The sequence below is a fragment of the Pseudochaenichthys georgianus genome, chromosome 4 (genome assembly GCF_902827115.2).
Source record: "Pseudochaenichthys georgianus chromosome 4, fPseGeo1.2, whole genome shotgun sequence".
NCBI classification, from domain to species: domain Eukaryota; kingdom Metazoa; phylum Chordata; class Actinopteri; order Perciformes; family Channichthyidae; genus Pseudochaenichthys; species Pseudochaenichthys georgianus.
This window is the reverse complement of record NC_047506.1, coordinates 34,216,349-34,241,164: the sequence shown is the minus strand read 5'-3', so window position 1 is coordinate 34,241,164 and position 24,816 is coordinate 34,216,349. Positions and strand designations below refer to the sequence as shown.

Genomic DNA, 24,816 nt, shown 5'->3' with positions numbered 1-24,816 from the left:
TGTTCACGTTCTCAATTTTTTATGTTTAACGTTATATTCGTTCGGTACACTTGAAAATGCGAGTTCATAAACTAGATAGCTTTCTAAAAAGATATATGGATTTGATGTACCAGAATATGTGGACAGTCACGTAACACTATCCCTGTGTGTGTGTGTTTACAGGATCAGTCTCTGAGGGAGGAGGTGGCCTCTCTCCGTCTGAAGCTCTCAGATCAGGAGCAGGCTCTCAAGGACGCCGTGGAGAGAGTGAAGAGCTCCGACCTCACCAAAGATAGCATGGAGCACTTTATAGTCAACCAACGTGAGTCACTCATGTCCTCACTCTTTCTAGCAGATAATATAAAACAATAAAGCATATTGTTAATCTTTGTAATAGATAAAACAAATGAATACACCTGGAATTGTACTTTGATGGTATACATTTTTTTTTATTGTACAGAGCTGTTAGATCTCTTATTCACAGCAGATCCTTAAATGCTTGATCCAATAATCAAACAAAACAATGTTTTTAAAAGATACAACAATTATGTTTCGTCAGCATTTGAGTCTTTTTCAGTTTCTTCTTAATCCAGCCCTCTCCTTTTCCCTCCTGCGTCTTTGTTCTTGTTTCTTCATCTTTTGATACCGTCGATCATCGCATTTTGAAGCAGAGGCTGGTCAGTATTGGCATATCCAGCCATGCAGTGGGGTGGTATGTGAACTACCTCTCTGAAAGGTCCCAATGTGTTCAGTTTGATGGGCTGTCTTCTGAGTGGTTAAACATCACTAATGGTGTACCACAAGGTTCAGTTTTAGGTCCGCTATTATTCTCTATCTATATTAATAGTTTAGGTGAAAATGTCGAAGGAGCAACCTTACATTTTTATGCGGACGATACCGTGATGTACTGTGCAGGTTCCTCGATTAACGAGGCTGTTGTTAAATTACAGGCTGTTTTTAACATTATTCAGGATCAGCTCTCTGAGCTTAAGCTTCTTTTAAATGTGGATAAAACCAAGGTAATGCTCTTTTCTAAAGCTAAAGCTAAAAATACACCGGAGACTGCTTTGGATATTGTAACTACGCAAGGAGTACAGCTTGAGGTGGTTACCTGTTACAAATACTTGGGTATCTGGCTTGATGATTGTCTCACTTTTACATTTCATGTAAATAACCTGCTTAAAAAGCTGAGGGTTAGGCTAGGATTCTTTTATAGAAATAAGTCCTGTTTCTCGCTTGAGGCCAGGAAAAGGCTAGTCACTGTGACCTTTTTACCTGTGCTGGACTATGGTGATTTGTTATATATGAATGGACCTGCCAATTGCCTGGTCAAGTTAGATGCTGCGTATCACAGTGCACTGAGATTTTTGACAAACTGTAAAGCACTTACGCATCACTGTACCCTGTATGCCAAGGCGGTTTTGCCATCACTTACTGTACGGAGGCTCAGTCACTGGTACTTTTTCATTTACAAAGCCATGTTGGATAAACTACCATCTTATATCTGCTCCCTGATCTCTCTGCGAATTGAAAGTACTTATTGCCTGAGATCGCATGCTGTGGTTTTATTAAATGTGCCAAGTGCTAGGACTGTCTTAGGGAAGAAAGCTTTTAGATGTGCAGCTCCACTAACTGGGAACAGTCTGCAAAAAGAATGGAAAATTACCAAGCTAGTACCACTACATGTTTTTAAACTCGGTTGGATGCTACACAATCAGATGCTGTTGGTACCTGCTCATGTGGTTAGATATGTAAATTGTAATCCCTGTACATTTTGCTGTATGATGTCCTTTTGTTGTTCTGTTGTTTATGTTTTTATGTCTTCTTGTGGAACCTACTGCTGCAGGTCTCCCTTAAAAAGAGATCATTGATCTCAATGGGATTTTACCTGGATAAATAAAGGTTTTGAATTGAATTGAATTGCAGTCCCAGAGCAGCTGTGGAATTCACTAAACCTGTGTTGGGTGTTTCTGCCCATTTGAAATCATAACGTTTGACTTACAAATGTACAAGTGATGACTTACAGTTGCTCTTTGTGTTTATTTTACAGTGTCGAGAACACATGACGTGTTGCGAAAAGCAAAGACAAACTTACAGGTGAGTTTCCTCATGTCAATTCATTGTAATAAACGTTTAGCAGGTGGAAATAACTGAGATAATCACAAGTGGATAAGTTAAAGTGAAAATCCCTCCTGTCACTGTAACGCCCTCTCACCGCCCTCCTGCTCTTTCTCTTCCTTCTGACTCCTGCTGAGTCTCCTCAGAAGAATGAGCTCAGGATTTCCTCCCTTCGCCGTGCCTCTTTCTCCCCTCATCTTCCTCTTTCTACCCCTCCTCTTTCTCCTTTTCACCCTCCTTCTCCTCTGTCCCCAATTCTTTCCCTACCTTCTCCTCTTCCTCACACCAATGGCTTTGTAAAGGTATGGCTTCCTGGTGTTACTGTGTTCTGTTCACTGTTCCCTAATGCATATTTGATTTATACTAAACATTATTAATTTGAAATACATTAAAAGTGGAGTAGGTACGTTTGAGAAACCGGCTCGAGATACACTTTTTGTTATATTCCATGGAATGCTCTTAACATCCCGATAGCAATGAAGTGCTTTGCCAAAAAATTCATAAAAAAATATCATCTGTGGAAGCCGTAGTGCTATAAAAAGCACGACCAATCATTTTAGCCGGCCCGGCTAAAATAACTGGATGGCCTACCTGCCTGTCAGCCTTCCATCTGTGCACAAACTTATCTCGTGCCCTCATTGGTCATGTGCGCGTTCGTGTATGTTGGAGGAGGGGCTCTGTAAGGAAGTGGCAGATTTTTTCCGGTTGTGTATTTTCAAATTCTAGCGCACTCGAGCTGGTTTCTCCAAGATTACCCACCCCACCTTTAAGGTTACTAATGAATAATTAATAAGACGTTTTATGAAATATTCTTCTTCCCAGACACTAAAAAGTCATACAAAAAATACCTTAACACTGATCCTTTGTGTTTCAGGTGAGAAAACAGGAGGCTTCTGTGAGCTTGCCTTCTCTCCTGGTTGGGGTGTCATGAGGCCTGAGACTTCCTCCTCCTCCTCTTCCTCCTCTGCTGTCCACCAGCGCCCCCCGCAGGCAGCCTTCTTGTAGTGCATCAGCCCCGAAGCTCCTCATCATTTTCTCATTGTTCAATCAGAAAATGCTGGACATCCTGTCTCTCTCATTGGTTGGGGAAACATTTCAGTTGAGTGACATCTCTCTGAGTGTGTCAGTAGATTACTGCTGGTTCATGATCGTTTGTGAATGATTGTATTTTTATTGGTGAGGACATGACTGAAGTGTTTTGATTTGTTTATATGAGACCAGTTTGGCTGGAGTTGGTTTATTATTCATGGCTTCTGATTCGGCTCATTTTCACAGATAACATCAATGTTGATAACATTTTAAACCACATTTAAAACGGTGATTAAGCTCAAAGAAACAATCAAGAATAGGTACATTCATGTGAAACAAGGGATGTTTTTATAAATGTTTTTATAAAATGTAATGTTTGACAATCATAACAATCACATACACAGAACATTCTTCAGTAAGTCATATATCAGAAGCTCCCAATCAGAAGCCAACTTCAGCCACATACTTCAGCAGGGATTCAAGAAACAAAAATCCACATGATGCCAGCAGGAAAGGGGCTTTTAAAAACCCGAAACCAAACAGCAAAGTGCTTCCACTGAGCCTCTGTCGGGCTTGTGTTGTAGTTAGTGTGTAGAATAGTTGCATGTGGTTTGAGCAGCTTGTGGAATCAAAGCCATACTCCTCTGACTGGTACGGTAATACTGTTTTTGTTCTGTTCTAATTGTACAAAAATTGTCATAAAATGGCAACTACTGATAACAATGGAAAATAATGTAGAACTACCAGTAGATAGTTTGGTCAAATAGCTGGTAGATGGTTGTTCTCATGCATTTACTCACAACAAAACATCAATTTGAGATGTTTTGCTCATCGTATTCAATCTCCAGAATATTACTGTTGAATATGGAATCTGTTCTCTTCAGATAATTAAAACGCATTTGGGTCCAACCCAGTTTTTCTTGCAGTGAAAGCCTTCTGATGAAGCTGCTGTATTGTGAAGCATCTTAATAACCAGTGTTAATAAAAACAAGCAAATGGTTGTCAACAAGCTGCTCATCGGGCTGCTCATCGGTTTGTTTGATGCCTTTAGTTACGGATAAATAAAATGTACGGTCCAAAGAGATGACATGTCATTTTTGTAACCAGGAAAATGGACCACACTTTTTTCTTTTTAAATAAATAATAATTGTGTTTTTTTTTCTTATTTTTGCTAAATGTGTGCATCTCTTGTTTAAATGTCCCTCGAGACACAATCAATTAACAACAAAAAAACAATCCACAAGGGATACATTCAAGTTTGTTATCTTGTTCAAGACTTCTGAGGATTTGTTATGCTCACTGTGCAAATAATATTTTATGAAATTGGTTGTTTTACACTGACTGCTTATTATTATTATTTTTCTTGATTTCTCTGTATAAAAGGTTAGCCGTTTCTTTTTGTGCATGAACTGTGGCTTCACTGCCCTCTGATACTTTTACTGAAATATGCAATTTTTTGGGTTACTGTGCAATAATAACCTTTGTGGTCGCTTTTTGTTGATGTTTTAGCCCTGGATATTAAAGTGCCATGTCATCTGTTTTCGCTTTGAAGCTGAGTTGTTAAAAAAACAAAAAAGGTATGATGAAAATGTCCAGTTTCATGACAATCAAAAACAAATGGCCCACCAATTTTTAAAGTAACATGAATCAGAGTTTTATAAACGGTGTGGAAACAATGCAAAGTCACAACATAAAAGTGAGATATTTATGAAGCAATATTATAAACCAAAGTCTACTTGTATGTTGTCAAATCAGGTTTAAATGAATTACGTACAGTATAGCGTTTTTTTGTGAAATTTCAACAGAAGGTCAAATTCAGTGTATGTGGATTGAGGAACTACATCTCATGTATGTACATATTAAAGGGAGTGCGAACATCAATGCAAGCTGTTTTGTCATTGTTCGACAAAGACCATCTGTATTTTGATGCATGTTTCTTTTCTTAAAAGTGTTTTTCGTGTTAAAAAAAAGAATAACCCTTTTAATAAAAAGAGAAAAACAACATTTTGTTTTGTTTCTCTTAAATAAGACCCTCAAGCACAAAGCAGACCCTCAAGCACAAAGCAGCATAAGTATAGTCTTTAGTCTATTATACATTTATGACATTTTATTTGAAATATGTGGAAATCCACACAATATTGTATTCTGTATACAAATAAAACTGAGGTCTTTGTACAATTACAAATAATCATATATATTGGTTAATATGGCACAGCAGTTCTTTCAGCAGATGGCAGCAGAGCCCAACACACACACACACACACACACACACACACACACACACACACACACACACACACACACACACACACACACACACACACCACACACACACCCACACACACACACACACACACCACACACACACACACACACACACACACAAATTGAAGACACAAGCATACATTTAATATTAAACGAAATAGATCTGATTAACTTTAATACAATGGATTCTATGTGTATTTATTTGACGCTAATTCCTAAAATGTGATGAGTTTGTCGACATTTTATATAAAAAAGGTAAAGAATTTGTACACCACATCCATACTAGAATGTTGATATATAAATGGATATAATGTGCTGTAAACTGTAGATTAAAAATGTCGGTGTGAAATAATATATCTTGCTATACATTATTTCAAATCACACTTAAGTCTGGGTTATCATTGCATCAGGGATATTGTTAAAAATAACAATTAAATGTATTTGTAAGAATAAAATAGTTGTTTTTTTGCAATAAACTGTAGCAACAACGCTCCATAGGGCACCTAGAAGTACATCATATTTTAACGCAACAGTTTTTTTTTAAATATTTACAATTATTTATGCTTTTATGTTGGTAAAATTGTAACCGGAAGTTGATCTCTTTCTAGCTAGCTTGGACCAACAGCATTGATCGTGTCAGAGTCAGGAAACACCTGAAACCGTGCCGTGCCTGCAGTTCAACACAGAGCTCGACCCGGTGTCTAACTCAGCTTAGCATTTTTTGTTATCTGATGATGGAACAATATCTGAAAATGACATTCACTGTCGGATAAACCGTCTAGACGGATACAACCCTGGTGGAAATCCTCCAGTGCCCCGTCCGTTAGGAGTGCAGACGGACCTGTCATGGGTGTCCCGGTGTCTCTGTGCAGGTAAACGTTAGCAGGCAGCCGGGCTAGCCGCTCTGCTAGTCACGCAGCAGGAAGCTAGCTTAGCATCAGCCCCTGCTAACTAACTAACTAACTAACTCACTAACTAACTAACAAGTTGTGTTGGACAAAACTGTTGCCGGAGACGACAGTCCAGCATGGATATCTTTTACACCGCTAATTATAAACTGTCCTTGTGAACGAACATAAACTGTCCTTTTTACGGTCCTCAAGGATAAAGTAGCGGCTGGTGCTGCAAGGTTGATTGACAGCTTGTCATAACGGATTTTCCAGATGTGCACTCGGCACCAAAAGTGCAACTAGACTTCTTAGTTAGCTAGCCTCAGCCGCAGGACTGGCTACTGACCAGGAATGGCTGGCTGGCTGGAACAAACTAATCTTGAGTGGACTCATAACTCAACGAACTACATCATCGAGAGATGAAGTTCATCTTGGCAGCGAGGTGTCACTGAAGTCGACCGCAGCCGCGCTGACACGTTGCTAGCCTGCTAACTGGCTGACGTTATCGAGAGGACACACAACACGGGCTGTCAACCGGGGCAAATCCACCCAACACACACAAGGAGTATATTTACATTTCAGTAAGGGATGAAGAGGACAGAACATACAAACAAGAGAAAACTCTGTAACATGGAGCACCAGGAGAGCCGGGGAGCAGGGAAAGATGTGGTGAGTAGTGAAGTAAGGCATGCACTATGTCACTGTGTTCTCTGCACACGCTCAGGGCAATTAACAAAGGCTACCATAAACTATATGGGCTGCGTAGTACATTCAAAACCTCATTGAAATATATATTATATATGCATTTATGTTGGTTGTAGCTTAAACGACATGCTCAGCTCTGCAATGTTGGCACCCCCTTCTTAAAGGACCATGACGGTGTTTTAATTATCAAATTAATGTTTTGGTCCAATTCACGTACCATTGTTAAGACGTTCTCATGTGTCAAACAGCAGCTGTATTTACGAGTATGCTTATTGCATTACAGGCTGCTTATAGATGTGATAAATAAGTATTACATGATGGGTACTTCATGTCCTAAACTGAATTCACCACTTAAAGGATCAATTGATTCACTATATTGTACTACTACTTCAAGTATTGAAGCTGATAAGCAGGTAGTAGAGGTCATTCTGAAACATATTAAGCCTACCTGGATAATATCTCAATTATACTGCATAGAGCCTTACTGAAGATATTGGCCTAGATGTGTTTGGGTGTCACTCAGGATTTTCCCTCCACCCTTTGCTGTTCCTGCAGCTCTGCACGTTATATTTTTTAAGATAAGCTTTTATCTGGCTGATCAAATATTCGGTATTAACACTGAAAAGAGACCAAATGAATCATTTTTGCTCAGCATTTGTGGACGCTGAGCCTTGTGTAAGGTGGCCAGGTGTATGAATGCGTATCAGTTGTGTTGCTATGTGAAACAAATATAAAGTGGGGCACTGGGGAAGGTCTAAAGTGCATTTTGACAGTTAATCCCTGCTTTGACAAGGAGAGAAGATGATGGGTTTGTGGTGACTGAGCAGTTAATGGAAGAAGAAGGGAGCGCATTGATGTTGATCTTTCCCCATATGGAAATACGTTCACAATTTAAATGAACATACTTTTTAAAATACATAGATCGAGCCACCCCTATCAGTATTAGTTTCTGCACCGATTGCTTGTTTTGTTAATGTGACAAATTACTTTGGACATATCAATATAGAAATTCCTCATTAAAAGGGGAGCTATTGGAGCATAATGATCATAGATAAGCAAGCATTTCGCAGCACATTGCTCCACTGATACAACACCCTCTTCCAGTATAACCTCATTGAACTATTGGCATATAAAATACAGGCTTTTCTTGAAAGATTTTTTGTATACATTGTTACGACCCCTCCCCCTACCAAGCGGCACATACCATACATGAGAAAAACAAATGGGGATAATTCTGCAGCTTTAGTATACATAGCAGTTGGATTCATTAATGAATTACTTTGTTATGGTTATCATTGCAGAAAGGCGGCTTGTATACAAACATCAGGAATGTCAAACTATAGCAGATGACATTAATAGGCCGACATTTTGTTTTATAGAAACTCTTTCAGAAGATTCAGTCTGTGTGCAATAAACCATGGATAAGGTCCTTTTCAATAATACGAGCATGCTTCCAAACGTGAAGTCATCGCTGTGGCTCATGATTTCACATTTTTGCATGAAGTCATGTTCCTAAACCTCCGGATGTTTGATACGAGGGACTCTGTCACGGGATATTACCGCACCACCCGGCCATGTGATATTATGTGAATGATGAGGTCAAATGTGGTCTTATTATTAAGATTTGCCATCAGCAGTCACCCTTAGTAACCTTTTCCAGTTAATTTATTATCAACACTCTGACCTAAGATCATGTTAACAGAGAGAGCATTTCATTTCTGAGCCGTTTGTGAGTTAAGGGAGGGAAGTGTTGAGTTTGAGGGAGTGTGCTTTATGGTATCATGAGACGTCGGACAGATGTTTTTGAGCCGCTGCTGTTTTGATGTTTGAAACTGTTTGAAATGGAGGACCAGACAGGCAGATTCATCCAGTGCATCTTCTACCTATTGCTTACACTGTGTTATGAGGCTTTAGTATTTATATCAGATGTCTGCCCAGTGTGAGAACAAGTTTTCAGAGAGTACTTGTCCATGGACAAGTGAGTTTGGCAATTTACTTGTCCGAATACATTTTTCACTTGTCCAGAATGGACAAAAATTGGGGCCACTGGAATCTTCTTCTTCCCCATCGTATTTTACATTTTCCTACGGTTTTTACGACACCGCTAACGTAAGTGAGCGGTAAGCAGTAGGGATGCACGATATTGTTTTTTTTAAACCGATACCGATAACTTCCTGCTTCTCAAGACCGATACCGATAACCGAAAACTAATTATTTTAACGCGAGTAACGCATGTGTATTTTTTGGTATTGTGTATTCCCCCCGCGGGAGAAAAAAAAAAAAAGAATTCCGTTGCTTTCTTTACTGGAACATGTTTAACAGTACAAACAACAAACAAGCATGTCATCACAACGACGTGGCCTTGAAGTGAAGTTGGTAATGGCCGGCTGTGCTGCGTCTTTCTCTGTAACCTCTTTGGCGTGCTTCGCACTCAAATGCGAACGCATTGTTGAGGTTGAGCTGTGATAGACCAACGTCTTTACGCAGAGCTTGCATTTAACTTCCTTTGGACTTGTAAGTTCTAAGTAGTTCCACAAGGAGGAACTCTTTTTACCTGCTGCTTTGTTCATCTTTAGTCACACGTGAGAGGGGGGGTGGGGGCGGGGTCGGTGTGTAGCGTACTGCAGCAGCAGTCTGCTCTGCACGCAGGCTTCCTCCAAGTTTACAGTAAAACAAACTGTTGGTGTGACCAATGACCATTTACAATTATTAATACTATTACTATTATTAGCATATATATATTTATATATATTTTGGTTGAAACTAAGCCAGAAAAAACATTAAAAAAAAAAAATAAATTTCGATTATGGAGACTGTAGCGAATAATTGAATAATCGCTGGCATCCCTAACACACACACACACACACACACTTTGTATTGTCTTCATACGCTTTTAACACACCATCGTAGCGATGGCGATGTTTCAGGTGACTGATCAGGTTCGAAGTATTAGGGAGCGCTGGATTTGTGAAGAACTCCCCTCTTCCCAAACCACTAATACCACAGTACTGGCAAAATGGGAGGAGCCGAGTGAAAAACAAGCGCCCCTCATCCCAATCCACCCACACCGCAGTATTTTTTTCTTTTTTTTTACCCAAAAAATATATTCGGGGCTATTAATACTGGTATCGGGTTTATCGGGATGACGTCATAATTCCTAATATCGGACCGATAATTATCCCTAGTAAGCAGGGGCTCTCGACTAACTTTTTTCCCCATCCTCCCGGAACCGTCCCAAAATACAATCTAAGCCGTCCTGAAATTAATGTGGACCGTCCGAATTTAAAATGTTAGTTTTTCTACATTATCATTAGTTAAAATCATTCAAAGTGACCTTCAACATAAATAAAACATCATACAAATTAGGGGTCGACCGATATTCCGCATTTGACCGATTATCGGTATCGGCCTTTTTTTTTTAATCAAATTTCCGATAAAACTTTGGCTCAGATGCGGCCGTTTCTCTGGCTGCAGTCACCACTCTCTGTACACGAGCAATGTCCCGCCCACAGCGCTATCTGATAGGCTATTACTGAAGATTTCCGGATGGGAGCCAGCCAGAGAGGCGGGACCTTCTCAGATTACAGGCAGGTGCGAAAGAACGCAGACTGAAGCAAGCAGCAGCGCTGAGCGGCAGAGCTTTAATTTATTCACCAACACTCACAAATTAGCACTGCTTGCTAATGGCTCTAGCACGCCTCGCTAACAGTGATATGTATTGAATGATTGAATCGATAAATCGATTCAGATTACAACTACTGTATAACTATTTCATTTGTAAACCTTGTTTAAGGGCATTGCGGTGAGGTGTGTATCGTTGATCCTTGAGCTGCATTACGTAACTTGGACAAACAAAAGGATGAAAAAGGATCAGCCAGGAACTGAAAGCTCTTCTGTTTTCAACATGCTCCTGTCAGGGAAACCTAAGAAGGCTTTCAGTTTAGCAGAATACAAAGCTACAGTATGACTTAGTTACTCAGTAGTGCAGGACTGTAACACTCCCACTGACAGACCAGATGGAATAGCGACTGGTCTGAACAGTGTTATCCAAACATTTCATACTTTTTCATCAGCTGCTCTCTAGTGCTGGGGGGAAACGATTATTTTGAAAACGATTAATCGGGCGATTATTTGATCTTTTAGTCGACTAATCTAACGATTATTTTTCTAAAAAAACGTAAAACATTTGTTTTTCACGATACTGTGTCTCAGGGGATCTTAATATTTAAGAACCTATTAATGTGTTATATCATAAGAAGCATCTAAATGACCCCTGAGCGAAAAATGCTAACAGACATTGGCACAGAACTCAAGATAAAAGTACCCTTATTACTTATCGTAGCTGCACATACAATATATCCGATTAAAGCTGAGACTCCGCAGATTATGTAGGTATATAGTATCATCACTGAGTGATCCGGACTCGCGACAGGGGAAGCAAATACAGTCATCACAACACGTACCTTTACAGAGCTTCTAGGGAGATCGTCTCACCACCGTAGCTGTCAATCTGATCAAAAGACGTGTTCAATGGCATTAAAATGAGAAAGAACGCTGCTGAATCGGTTAATCCATAGGTTTTTAACGTCTATGTATACAAAAATGATTGAATTTATTATCCATAATTCCATTTTTATGTAAAAATCGGAGAGCAAATGCTAGCTGCTAATGGTAGCAACCACAGCTAGAACTGCTTGTTGCTTTGGGTGACCCATGTGTGTAGGGGTGCAACAACTAATCGACTTAATCGATTACCAAATTAGTTGCCAACTAATTCAGTCGTCGATTCGTTGGTGACGTCATCACGTGTGTTTTACGCCCCGTTAAGCTCTAACTTTATTGGTCTTTTTATCGGTACTGGAGACATTTAAAAAATATATGTCATGTATTATTGCTACAAAGACATTATATCGCAGTCTTAGTGTCGCCAACACGTTTCTAATATGCAAAAAGACAAACAAATGCGTCTATGATGTATTTTCGATCTTTCTCTCCCCCGCCTGCTTGCGAGGGGGCGGGGCAGTTTACACACGGGCAGCTGCAACACACACACACCACACACACACACACACACACACACACACACACACACACACACACACACACACACACACACACACACACACACACACACACACACACACACACACACACACACACACACACACACACACACACACACACACACACGTGGGAGATGGCGGAGAGAACGCGCTCCGAGGTGGTTAAACTTTACCCGTCTCGATGTGGAGAATGCTCGTTGCCAAAAGTGGAATAAGAGTTTAGCATGTAAGGGCGGTAACACGAGCTATTTGTCTAAACATTTAGCAAAAGTGCTCCACATCCAGACGGAGGAATGCACCGGGTTCGACTGTCTTTCTAGTAGCTCTGTAGCCCCGTCCACGAGTAACGTTTCCACGTCAGGTGTTATGTATGCTAACAGCAACACACGGAGCTAACTACATTATACAAACATAATGATTAGAGGTAACAGTTATTTGCGGACTTTTGGTGACAGAGCCTTCAGTGTGGCATCCCCCACCCTCTGGAACTCTCTCCCCCCCCCGAAATCCGCAGTGCCCCAACCCTGGACATTTTCAAAAAAGCCCTCAAAACGCACCTTTTTACCAAGGCTTTCCCCACTGTATAGTTAGTTTAATAGGGTTATTTTTCCGCTACTTCCCCCCCCCACCCCCTTAACCTGTCTGCCTTTTTTTCCCCTACGTTGGATTCCAGCCGGTACTTAGAGAGGTTTTAGGTAACAGGAAGGGAGGAAGTGTTATAGCAGATTTGGGTCCATTTCTTCTGCTGTTCAAAATCACATCCTGCCCATCTGATCACCAGAATTAGTCAAACTTGCCGTCATTATCGTCAAATTAGTCACAGGCTTTGTGCGTTGGTGTCTGTGTTTCTTCTTCAAGCAAAAACAAATATTTAATTTGAGCCCATGTGGAACGTTCCTTTCTCTTAATTGGGGGTGTGTAACGGTTCACAAACATTTCGGTTCGGTACGTACCTCGGTTTTTAGGTCACGGTTCAGTACGTTTTCGGTACAGCAGAACAAATTATCACAAAACATACAATATATATATATATATATTTTTTTTTTTATTATTATTAAACTGTGAATAATGTATTCACTCAAATAAATACAAAATATAATAAAATAAACATTAAGGTGCAGCATTTCGATGAACTGAAATAATCTGTATTTGTACTGTACTTGTCCCTAAGCAGCCAGTTTGACATTATGACTTGCTTGTCATTGTATTTTCATGTTTTTTTATAGAAAAATTAACTTGTCCACATTGCTTGCCGAAAGGGCAGATCTGCTGGCACTAGCAATGTCTCCTGCTCTGGAGAACACCCTGTCGCTAGGGACAGAGGTAGCAGATACAGCCAGGTAGCGCTTTGCTAACATGGCAACATAAGGATATTTGGCGTTTGTAATAGCTTTGGCTCGGTCTGAACTTTTTGCGAGAGGTGGAGGCTTAAATGCTAGTGGGAGTTGGGTTTGCACTTCATTCTTTTTTCTTTTGGTACCGGTGATATTCACGTTCGGGTGTTGCCTTTTCAAATGTGTACCGAAACTGGTACGTATACCGTTACACCCATACTCTTAATATTAAAGGTGGGGTAGGTAAGTTTGAGAAACCGGCTCGAGATACACTTTTTGTTATATTCCATGGAATGCTCTTAACAGCCCGATAGCAATGAATATCTGAAGTGCTTTGACAAAAAATCCATAAAAAAATTTCATCTGTGGAAGCCGTAGTGCTGTAAAAAGCACGACCAATTATTTTAGCCGGCCCGGCTAAAATAACTGGATGGCCTACCTGCCTGTCAGCCTTCCATCGGGGCACAAACTTTTCTCGTGCCCTCATTGGTCATGTGCGCGTTCGTGTGTGTTGGAGGAGGGGCTCTATAAGGAAGTGGCAGATTTTCTCCAGTTGTGTATTTTCAAATTCTAGCGCACTCGAGCAGGTTTCTCAAACTTACCTACCCCACCTTTAACTCAGTATGTGTTGAGAGACTTAACAAAGACGATGGTTTCATTTCAGATCATTCTTTTTAATACCAGAGCAGAGTTTAATCAATCCCTGCCCAGAATTTTGAAGACGCTTTTTAAAAAAAAACAACTCTTTATTGAGTTTTTGAAGATGCTTTCTGAAGAGAGCGCATCTTATTATTATTCTAGCTATAATTAAAACATCAAGACTTATTAGAAACTGAAGTTCCCACAATGTATAATGTCTTTCTCAATAGTGATTATTATTAACTAATATTACCACTTGTAATACGTACTTCAGATGTTCACAATTATTGTCAAAGACAAATTCCTAATTTTAATCAAGGTAATCCAGGCATTTGTTCACATATTGGCTTTTTATCCAGTTTTAAGCCACAATTGTAAATCGAGTGAAACCTCCTGCGGATTAACAATGTGCTGCACAGGGTGTTTAAGGGGTTGGGGAAGAATTGTTGACGGCATTTTAGTGCTTTTTTGTTAGTAAATTAACTATAGTAGTGATTTTGATCTCATCATAATTAGGGCTGAACGATTAATCGATTTTAAATTGAAATCGCGATTTGAAATGCTGCAATTAAAAATCGCAACGCCTGCGATTTTTCTTTACTTTTCTTTAACATTTTTTTTACATTTTATTTCTTGTGTGTTGGTCATCCACACCAATCATAAGTGCTGTGCTCCACATGTACCAGCCATTGTTAACCAATCAGAAGTGGCCCATGATAGAAGGTGATAGACAGATTGATCCAATCACCTGCCAAGTATTTTTGAAAGTGCCTTCCCTTTCCAAATGGCTTCCAATGGAGCTTTAGATGGTTTGGTGAAACAAAGCGTCCGAGTCAGGTTAGTAATGCTCCATCACATGTTTTACATCTATTACAGGGTGAATCTTTAACTGAAGCTTGACTTTAAAGCAACCCAACGGAAGTTTCATGTAAATGTAGTTCTTTCACTCGTAGCTCGGGCTGCGGGTGCTAGAGACGGGAGCACGTTGATACAACCTTCCTAGCCGGAGATATGGCCGCATTTTACAATAAACTTCCGTTGGGTCGCTTAAAAACAAAATCGCAAATCGAATCGCTATCGCAATATCTGTCGGAAAAATCGCAATCAGATTATTTCCCCAAATTGTGCAGCCCTAATCATGATATGACATAACATTGATTCGTTGGACCACAGTTTTAAGCCACAATTGTACAATAAACTCTTTCAGATCTTATCCTTTTTTAACAAAGAATTTTAACGGATAAGGTTTTTAGTCATCTGGATTTTAGGTTCTCAGAGGACATGCTGATCAAGCCTTAGCGGCAGAAAAACCACGTTGAGCACCATTTCCTTTTAAAGGGAAACTGCTTTATTCAGTGTTATTACCAATTATTTACCACTGGGTATGTGTACTTTTGAAAGGTGTATAATTCGGCTCCAAATAAAAAACTGACTATTAACAATAAGGAAATCCTAACAGAGAGAAACTGACTGCATTGAATGTCAAAACATGTTTTGTGTTAAAACAATATTTCAGTACTTATTTCACCCCAAACATTTTGATATCAGATACTTGCAGCAGTGAATGTTCAGACATCTTATTGTCACTGATTGATTTATTTCAGTAGCCTTGAATCTTTGCTCGTTCCTGTTCATTAGCTCTCTGTTAGGTTAACCATTAAACCTGCTACCATCCCTTCCAATGATATGGGAGAGTGATTTCCTTCTCCCCGCCTGTAACCAGCTCTGTACGATCAGAGTGCAGCTGAGGAGCCGTTGAGCCAGAACGACCTCGGGGACTCCCGGCTGATAGTCGTCCCACTGCAGGCCGAGCGGCTGATGGATGGCGACCACATGGCTAATGTGTGCCACGTTAGGATGCCTTGAATGGCACTAATGGGGAGGCACAGATGCAGGAGGGTGAATGACATTAATTATAAATCCCTCATTAACAAGAGTTATACCCGAGAAGGGTCCCATACATCAATGCATATAAATGGCATTTATTACTGTGCAGTAGGGGTGTAACGGTTCACAAAAATTTCGGTTCGGTGCGTACCTCGGTTTTTAGGGCCACGGTTCGGTACGTTTTCGGTACAGCAGAAAAAATTATCACAAAACATAACATATTTTTTTTTAATTATTATTAAACTGTGAATAATGTATTCACTCAAATAAATACAAAATATAATAAAATAAACATTAAGGTGCAGCATTTCGATGAACTGAAATAATCTGTATTTGAACTTTACTGTACTAGTAGTAGTACTCACAAAACATAAACTATTAGTTTTGGGTTTTAAATTATTATTAAACTACTGGGTATGTGTATTCACTCAAATAAATATAAAATATAATAAAATAAACATTAAGGTGCAGCTTTTTGATGAACTGAAATAATCTATTGAACTGTACTGTACTAGTACAAGCAGCCAGTTTGACATTAGGACTTGCTTGTCATTGTATTGTCATGTTTTTTTTAAAGAAAAATGTACTTGTCCACATTGCTTTCCGAAAGGGCAGATCTGCTGGCACTAGCAATGTCTCCTGCTGTGGAGAACACACCCTCTCGCTAGGGACACAGGTAGTAGCTGATACAACCAGGTAGCGCTTTGCTAACATGGCAACATAAGGATATTTGCCGTTTGTAAAAGCTTTGGCTCGGTCTGAAGTTTTTGCGAGTGGTGGAGGCTTAAATGCTAGTGGGAGTTGGGTTTGCACTTCAGTCTTTTGGTACCGGTGATATTCACGTTCGGGTGATGCCTTTTCAAATGAGTGTGCAAGTTTGATGTATTGCCAGCCGCGTAACCAATTTTAGTTGAACAATGCCGACAAACAGCTTTGGTTCGGTCCACCTGTCTTTGTCCGTCATCCTTGTACGTAACTGCAAAACCAAAATGTTCCCAAACCGGAGACTTCAATGAAAAGGATTTTCGAGCTCAACTTTATCTGCGTTCGACAGTTCCTCAAATTACTGACTACATTTGAACGCATCCCTCTGACCAGCTCGTCCAATGAAATGACTTGCTCGCTCTATGACGCGTTGAACACAATGGGAGCAAATTACTTTGAATACTGCGACGCAGCACCTGAGATTACTTCCATGAAGTTGTTCACGTTCTCAATTTTTTACGTTTAACGTTATATTCGTTCGGTACACTTCGGTACACACGTGTACCGAACAGAAGGGCAGTAGGGGTGTAACGTGTACCATTACACCCCTATTGTGCAGCCGCCAATTGTTTGGTGGCAATGTCAGTCGAGTGATGGGGGCGGGAGATATTGCATCACACACAAGATGGCACAAAGGAGATGACACAAAGGAGATGACACAAAGCGATACATCTTTGCTTGTGGGTTTTTTTTGTGTGGAAGAAAGTTTGAGATGAGAGAAAAGTAGTTGCTTAAGTTCTGAGAAAGCGAGATTCGGATTTAGCTTCCAACACAATATCCTTAATGAAGACAATCCATCACTCTGCCCCTGCTCAAGGCCACATTATTATGCCTCTCTGTCCCCCCCCCCACTCATTGTATCTGAGTGATGTACTTGTTTCACACTGAGCTGGATGCCACATTACTCTGCTGTCCACTGACAGAACCTTTACTAGATGTTCCTTGGCCTCCCCCTATCTATTGTTTTCCTCCTGCCTTTCTCTTTCTCTACCTCCTCCTGGTCTCTCACTCTCTCCCCCCCTCGGTTCCTGTGGTCAAACTCCACTATACCATCTTTTTTTTTCTCATACAGCAAAACAATTTACCTGTCCAATTAGCAGCTTAGTGATCAAATGTTTATTTTGATTACAATCCATTGAAGATCATGATTCTCAATCGCCCCGTAATCATGATTCATTTCTGTTCAACAGCAAATCCAGTGCAGCTCCTTTGATGCTGTGCTTTGTGAGACAAAATAATGTACTCAGTTGCCTTGATAATTAAATGGCTATAATAGTTGGTTTTTATTGCTGTGCTTCTCATCTTCCCTTGAAAACGGATACTTTCTCACGTCAGAGAATATAGCAGTCACATGCTTATATTAGCACAAAACAAATCAATAGTTAAGTCTTTGTGTGTCTATTGCAACTTGTCCATTTGTCAGTTCAAGTTAATTTAAGTTTCTCATACTTTCTCAATCTACCTTGTCCATATTATATATTTTGTTAATGTTCTGACCATAGACTGTATATATAAATGGACGTAGTGTCCGTGACGTCACCATAGGATTCTGCAGAGTTGCCGTAAAGCCCTTAGTAGGCGGAGTCGGCCACTAACGGCTCGACTGTGACGTCAGAGTCTAATCCCGCCTGCTCCAAATAAGGACAAAGAGGCGGAGCCGAGGCGGGACCTGCTGCCTCCGAACTGGAAGTAAACGGAGCTAGCTCAGGCTAAGAAGCTAAGCTAACATGAAATACATGCATACCAAGTTACTGCTAACAGTGTCGTTCCCCTATATAAACGTTACATTCATAATCAAATGAGACAATCTGCAAGAGAATTAGCTATATTTTGTTATTCTTAATGATTGTCATTCACACGTTGAGAAAAGACGGACTCCACTGCCCGGACCTAATGGAGCCGCAGTGGGCTAGCTCTGGGACGGCGGCTGGAGCTAGCCCCCTGCGGCTCCGTTAGCTCCGGCGGCCACCACTGGGATAATTGGGTCCCCTATTAACATTTGCTTCCGTTTAGCATTATGGGCGTCATAGCAATAGACTATAAAAGTCTTACCCAAGGCTGAATCATAAACTAAAATGTATATGTATGCATACAGGGTTACGTCCTTAGCTGGCTAATAAGTAACAAACTAAGCTACCAAGCACGCAAACACCTGCAAACGGGTTAACATGTATCATATTATCATTTTAGACTTCTTGGAAGTTCTGTTAGTACATTCAAGCGCACAGCACGACATTTTAATTGTCTGGTATTTGTAACAATATTCCCTAAAAGGCACAATCACCACGAACACGGCTAAAGCTAAAGGGTCAAGTACAGTACTATGACTAACTAACGTTGTAGCCTCTATGGTTGTAGCCTAGCAGAGTGGACAAGTTGCTGTTAGCTGACAGTGAGGCATTAGTGCTGCGTACCTGGACTCACATTCAGGTTCAGGTCCGGACTCAAGTCCAGAGGTTCAGGTTCAGGTCCGGACTTATAAATCCGGACCTGAACCCATGGCTTGTGTCAAGTTGTGTGAGTAACTAAAGTGAACTTATTGTGAGCTAATTATCAATTGAAAATTAACTCATAATCAACTCAAATTCAAACTCGTCAGGTGTATTGGGCTCCCTTCCAACTTGTGTCTACATTTCTCTACAAAGTACAAATGTAAAAAAAACACTTTTTGCCACTTAGTCTACAAATGACTTATGACAGCAAATACAGTGAACTACTACAAAGTTCAAACATTTATTTCATTTACCAAACTAAAGTAACCAAAGAGTCCCTGAGCTGACTGAGCCTAAATCCCTAAAACGTTGCTGAAAGGTAGAGTAGACTATACGCATTACACTGTTACACACCTACTATACAGTATAGGCTACACTGTAGTGACTGTACAGTCAGAGTGTACTGTATGTCTGTACACCATGTCTTTTCTACAACTCTACATGTGTACATTATACAGTACATACTACATACATAGTGATGTACATACATACTGTTAGAAATTAAAATCAATGTTGATATGGCGTAATTTTGAATTAAATACACTATTTAATTTAAATCAGTTTTATTCTGAAAAAAACAGAAGTTCACATTTACTTAATACTTTTATTCTGAAAATTCTTTACTTCCGGTTAGCATTAGCATGTGGCGAAATGCTACGTTTTCAAACCGTGAATCGAAGGTGAAACGACATGTGATGTTGTACACTGAGCACACTGGGATTAGCACTCATTTATTGACACTGAATAACGTTTATCAGGGAATGTTTAAATAACCACAGACACCAGAATATACGTAAGTGCTAGTTTTTTTGCGAGTCCAAGTACCGGTTCCTGACGTTCCGGTTTTAACCGGACTTGAACCGAAACTTTTGACAAGTCCAGTACCGGTTCGGCGTACCGGTACGCAGCACTATGAGGCATGTACGTGTCCACGCCCTAATTTATGCAAAAACTTTAAGACCTAATATAAATAAAATGGTCGTGTTAGAAACCAATTCACTCACAGATTCATAATCATGAAGGCGGAATCTAACTATATCGATAATAATATTTATTGCATCCATGGGTAGAAACATGTTTTTTTCTGCTGTAAAGTTGGGCATTTTAACATGGGGGTCTATGGAAATTGCTCCTTTCTGCAGCCAGTCCCTAGCGGCCCATGTATGAACTGCAGTGTGTGGCACTTCCGTATTGGCTTCCCGGCTGTTCCCCAGAGTTCGCCGCTTGGTTCTGACCCATCATCTCAGACAACTGAGGTTACAGTAACAACAAAAGCTGTCAGATAAAAGTGAATGAAAATATTTAATGTTAGACAATATAAATTAGTCTCAGGTTAAAGTCTTCCTATTGATGGCCACAATTTCTGTAACTCTTGTTAATGGTGGTATGTAACGTTTGAAAACTGAGATTAAACCAATAAATATGTAACTGTCTAGGGCTCAGTTAGATTTATGACCTGGTGGCTCAATGTTATTGTTGAACCCTGATGTGGTTGTGTTTGGCTGTTCTCGCTATGTTGAAAACATTGAACATTAGTGCCTGGCTTTTGTTTTATTGTGTCCCCTGAGGTTACTAGAAGAAAGTCAGATTAGTAATTCTAAAAGTGCATGTGTGTGTGTGTGTGTGTGTGTGTATGTGACGTGTGTACTCTAGTTTCTGTGTAGGTGATTAGCTGTGTGTTGGCTTGCTTTGTGGACCTATGAGTGCACGGTCAGGACAGATGGAGGGAAGCTGGAATGTTACAAGCAGAAACCTGCTGCTGTTAGAATGAAAACCCAAACTCTGCACATCACTGTGGAAATGAAACAGACTGTATGGCTGCTACCAGCGCTATGTATTTTCATTATCAGTCACCTTTACATGTATACTTACATACGCAGTTGACCTCCGCCTTCGTGGGCGTGGCTTGCGAGCTACTGCGTGACGTCACAAGATGGTCGCCTCCGAAGTGTTTACATTCATCAGTGTATTGTTTCTCTGTTTCAAAGTCGAATTTATCAAAGTTTTTGAGCGAGTATTTTACTGGAAAGTGTGTCGGAGTCGACTGGAAGTGATTGCCAATCGAGAAAACCTGACAATGGAGGCGACAGTGAAGAAAAAGGGAGGAAAAACACACGGGAAGCGATGCATTGCCGCTGGCTGTAGTAATGTCAAGTCTGCCGAAGTGACGATGTTTCTGTTCCCAAAAGATGAAGGTGAGTCTGGCTGGTGTCATTGTTTCGTAGATTCGTTGATTGTTCATGACAAATAAAGGCCACTGGTCGATTCGAGAGAGAGAGAGAAAGAGAGACTGAGAGAGTTACAGGGTTGTTGTTAGCATCTAGTGCTAGCTCGGAGCTAACGGAGATTAGCTGTTTCAAGAGGGAGAGTCCTCTCCTGTTGGACTGAGAGAGATAATGTCAGCTCAGGGAGGTAAAGGACTCTGAGTGATTAGATTGTAAACTGTAGCCTAAGTTATCTCAGTTGGTTTGGTCATCTATGTAAACAAATATTTCCATCTATGTTAGTTGTGTAAAATAGGTTAAGAAATCCTTCCAATGTTTTTTGATTATTGAAATATATGTTTGATATGAGTGTTGAGAGCTGTATCCATAAATCTCTTAATGTTGCCCTCAAAGTGCACCAGATTGATGCCTTTAACTTCAATTTAAAGAAAAACATCTTCCCGGGTGAGGGTATGAGGTCATCACAAATAAAACAGGTTCACATGGATAGGATACTAGATAAGTGTGCACACTCATTATGTACATTACACATTTTTCTTGGATTTGTTAACACTATAGTCCCTAATATATTTGTAGAAAGGCAGGAAATGGAATTAAATCGAGAAAAACTGTCAAAATCAATCATTTCTCTCACACTTGTATCACTTTCCAAAGTCTCCGCCATGTTTACAATCACAACTGGGCCCATCTTGTGACGTCACCGCCGCTATCGTCTGCAACTTCCGGTAGGCTCAGACGGCCGTTATTATTATTATTTTTTTTTATTTTTCATAATTAATTAATCAATAATTAAAATTATTTTAGCCATGAACAGGCACAATGATATGTAAGGAATGAAACTGCCATTTCATTTTGGCGCAAAAAAATGCACTTCACTGGCACTTTAAGAGAAAATCCACATGTCCTGCAGACTTTTGACATTGGAAGTCTGCAGCATTCTCAAAGGTATAATCCCTCCGTTTTATAGAGAGTTTTTGTTACTGGCTTTACTAATGTATATTTTATCATAGATTATCAACTTAATATTCATTAATTCATACGAATTAATTAATCAAGCGACTTACTTTTATCCAAAGCGACTTACATACTCAATTAGGGCTGTGCATCTTCACTGGTCTCACGATTCGATTACGATTATCCTGTCTTCGATTCGGTTAGATATCACGGTGCATCACGGTGCATCACGATTCATACCAATGCGTTGCATCCTCAATTTTCTATATTACTGCACATGGCTTATTTTTCATCAATGTATACATGTCAGCGGAGGGAGGGGAAGTGGCGCTGTGGAAGAGCAGAGTGGCGAGTGAGAGCTGTCATCTTCCCTTTACAAGCTTCAAAAATGTCATATTCTGAAAGCCAAGACTTTGTTTATTTAAAAATCAAACAAAACACCCGAACCCCGAAAAACTAGTTTTTTACGTAAATCCACGTTTATTTTGAAATGAGCCGTTGCGACTTTCGATTGATTTCGATAGAGCGGGTCACATTATGGCAAATTGGGGGGAACCAGGTCAATTAAAGTAAATACATATGAACTCTCTTTTTATTATTTAGAAAGTGCTTCAGAAATCAATAACATAAATGTCTTGACATTAATTTATAAACCAAAATAAATGAATTGTATAGGTCTAGCCTCCGTGTGTGAAGTTGTTCCATCCTCAAAAACAAAAAAATAATGCTTCTGCAGTCTAGCTGCAGCTTCTGGCAACGGTCTTCTGTTAAAAAAGGACACTGAATGTCCTGAATGTGGCATCACACACAGGACTTGAGTCGGAACACAGCAGACAACAGGAGTATTTACAATAGCATATACAAACAAAAATACTGCATGTGGGTGCACACTTACATTCTCTGTCTTACTGTTGCAGTTGTATATGTCTTAAATGTAATTTGGCTTTGCTTCATATTTATGGACATGCTTTTATTTTGAAGGAGAGGTAGGGCTGTTGACAGGAAGTTGTTGTCGCTTTGGAAACAACGTGACGGAGATTAACGGAGAAAAGTCATATCTACATATAAAGACGGAGAAAGTAAACAATAACGTGTATGGTTAAGTCAGTGTTCGCACCCCCCCCGAAGAGGCACAAGCTCTTACGTTGATATTGGAGATTTCAATAAATTCAATTTGAAAAAAACCCGAATATTCGGGTACAGCCCTACAATCTTGATACAGGGTACGTCTTATGTGTTATAGTTTGGAATCCTAAAGATTTTAGTCTACTATCCCATCATTCAAGGGTGGTTTTCACTATAAGTAATGTATTTTTTTTGGACGGACACTATAATTTACATTTTTTTACGGCTGTCAACGCAAAAATAAAATTAACGCCACTAATTATTTTAACGCGATTAACGCATGTGTATTTTTTTTCCTCGGCCGCCCCGTAGTTTCAGAGCGCATCGAGTTTAAAATACCATCTACAAGCTGATGCTGCTGACAGCCCCGCTCCTGCCGCCCGCTTGTGGCAGACCACACTTCCACGCTCACCGGCAGGTACCGACTGGCCATCGGGAGGACCGGGAGGGTGTGTGTATGTGTGTCCCGAGCGAGCGAGAGAGACCTTACGTGCATTACCGTACCGCAGTGTGAACGCGGCTATTGTTGTTGTTAGCATCTGGTGCTAGCTAGCTGCGCTAACGGATATAAGGAGCTGTTTAAATGAAAACAGAGGAGCGCCCTATCCACACAACTGCGCCGAGCACTTGACTTTATGCAGGCAGCCAGACAGCGGGACATTGTACGAGAAGTCAGCACACTCATGATTGCAGCAACATGATTGCAGCGTCCAGGCAGCTCCCGTTCGAGCATATGCCTTGAGTTGCACATAGCTCCAACGATCACACACACACACACACACACACACACACACACACACACACACACACACACACACACACACACACACACACACACACACACACACACACACACACACACACACACACACACACACACACACACACACACAAATATTCCTCTAAGGTACATTTAGAACAGATAAAAAATGTGTGATTAATTTGCGATTAACTATGGACAATCATGCGATTACATATTTTAATCGACTGACAGCCCTAATTTTTTTACTATGTTCAATCTGAATTTACTTTAAAATAAAAAAATTGCTATATTGATTCTGACTTTTCTACATCCAACTCACAGGTGCATCATTGTTTTGAAAAAAAGAGTATTAATTTACTCCTTTTAGAAGTGAAGTTATAGTCATTTGTTATCATATGTCATTTTCGAGCCTGAAACCTGAAACACAGGCTCCGGGCTTAACAGGTTAGCTTACTTTATCCATCTAAAAAGCTTCAAATACATGATGTATAAAGATAGGTAAAACTAATATTTTGACCTTTGCCTAATAACTTGTTGACACCATTTGCATATTGAGTGACCTCATGTTGGGCCCTGAGCCCAA

The 24,816-nt window shown here is 40.1% G+C and overlaps 2 protein-coding genes across 2 annotated transcripts in view; both read left to right on the top strand.

Annotated features, from left to right (window-relative positions):
* The window catches only part of pde4dip (phosphodiesterase 4D interacting protein), a 164,436-nt gene extending 160,674 nt beyond the window's left edge, over positions 1–3,762 (top strand). The window contains 5 exon segments of the mRNA XM_034080430.2: positions 163–301; positions 2,030–2,076; positions 2,244–2,289; positions 2,292–2,399; positions 2,972–3,762. Coding sequence (XP_033936321.1) covers positions 163–301; positions 2,030–2,076; positions 2,244–2,289; positions 2,292–2,399; positions 2,972–3,102 — 471 coding nt within the window. The 3' untranslated portion in view covers positions 3,103–3,762.
* A 2,300-nt stretch (positions 3,763–6,062) lies between these two features.
* The window catches only part of mast2 (microtubule associated serine/threonine kinase 2), a 227,943-nt gene continuing 209,189 nt past the window's right edge, over positions 6,063–24,816 (top strand). Inside the window, exon 1 of the mRNA XM_034081341.1 lies at positions 6,063–6,950. Within this exon, the coding sequence (XP_033937232.1) occupies positions 6,870–6,950 (81 nt within the window). The 5' untranslated portion in view covers positions 6,063–6,869. The remainder of the gene's footprint in view (positions 6,951–24,816) is intronic.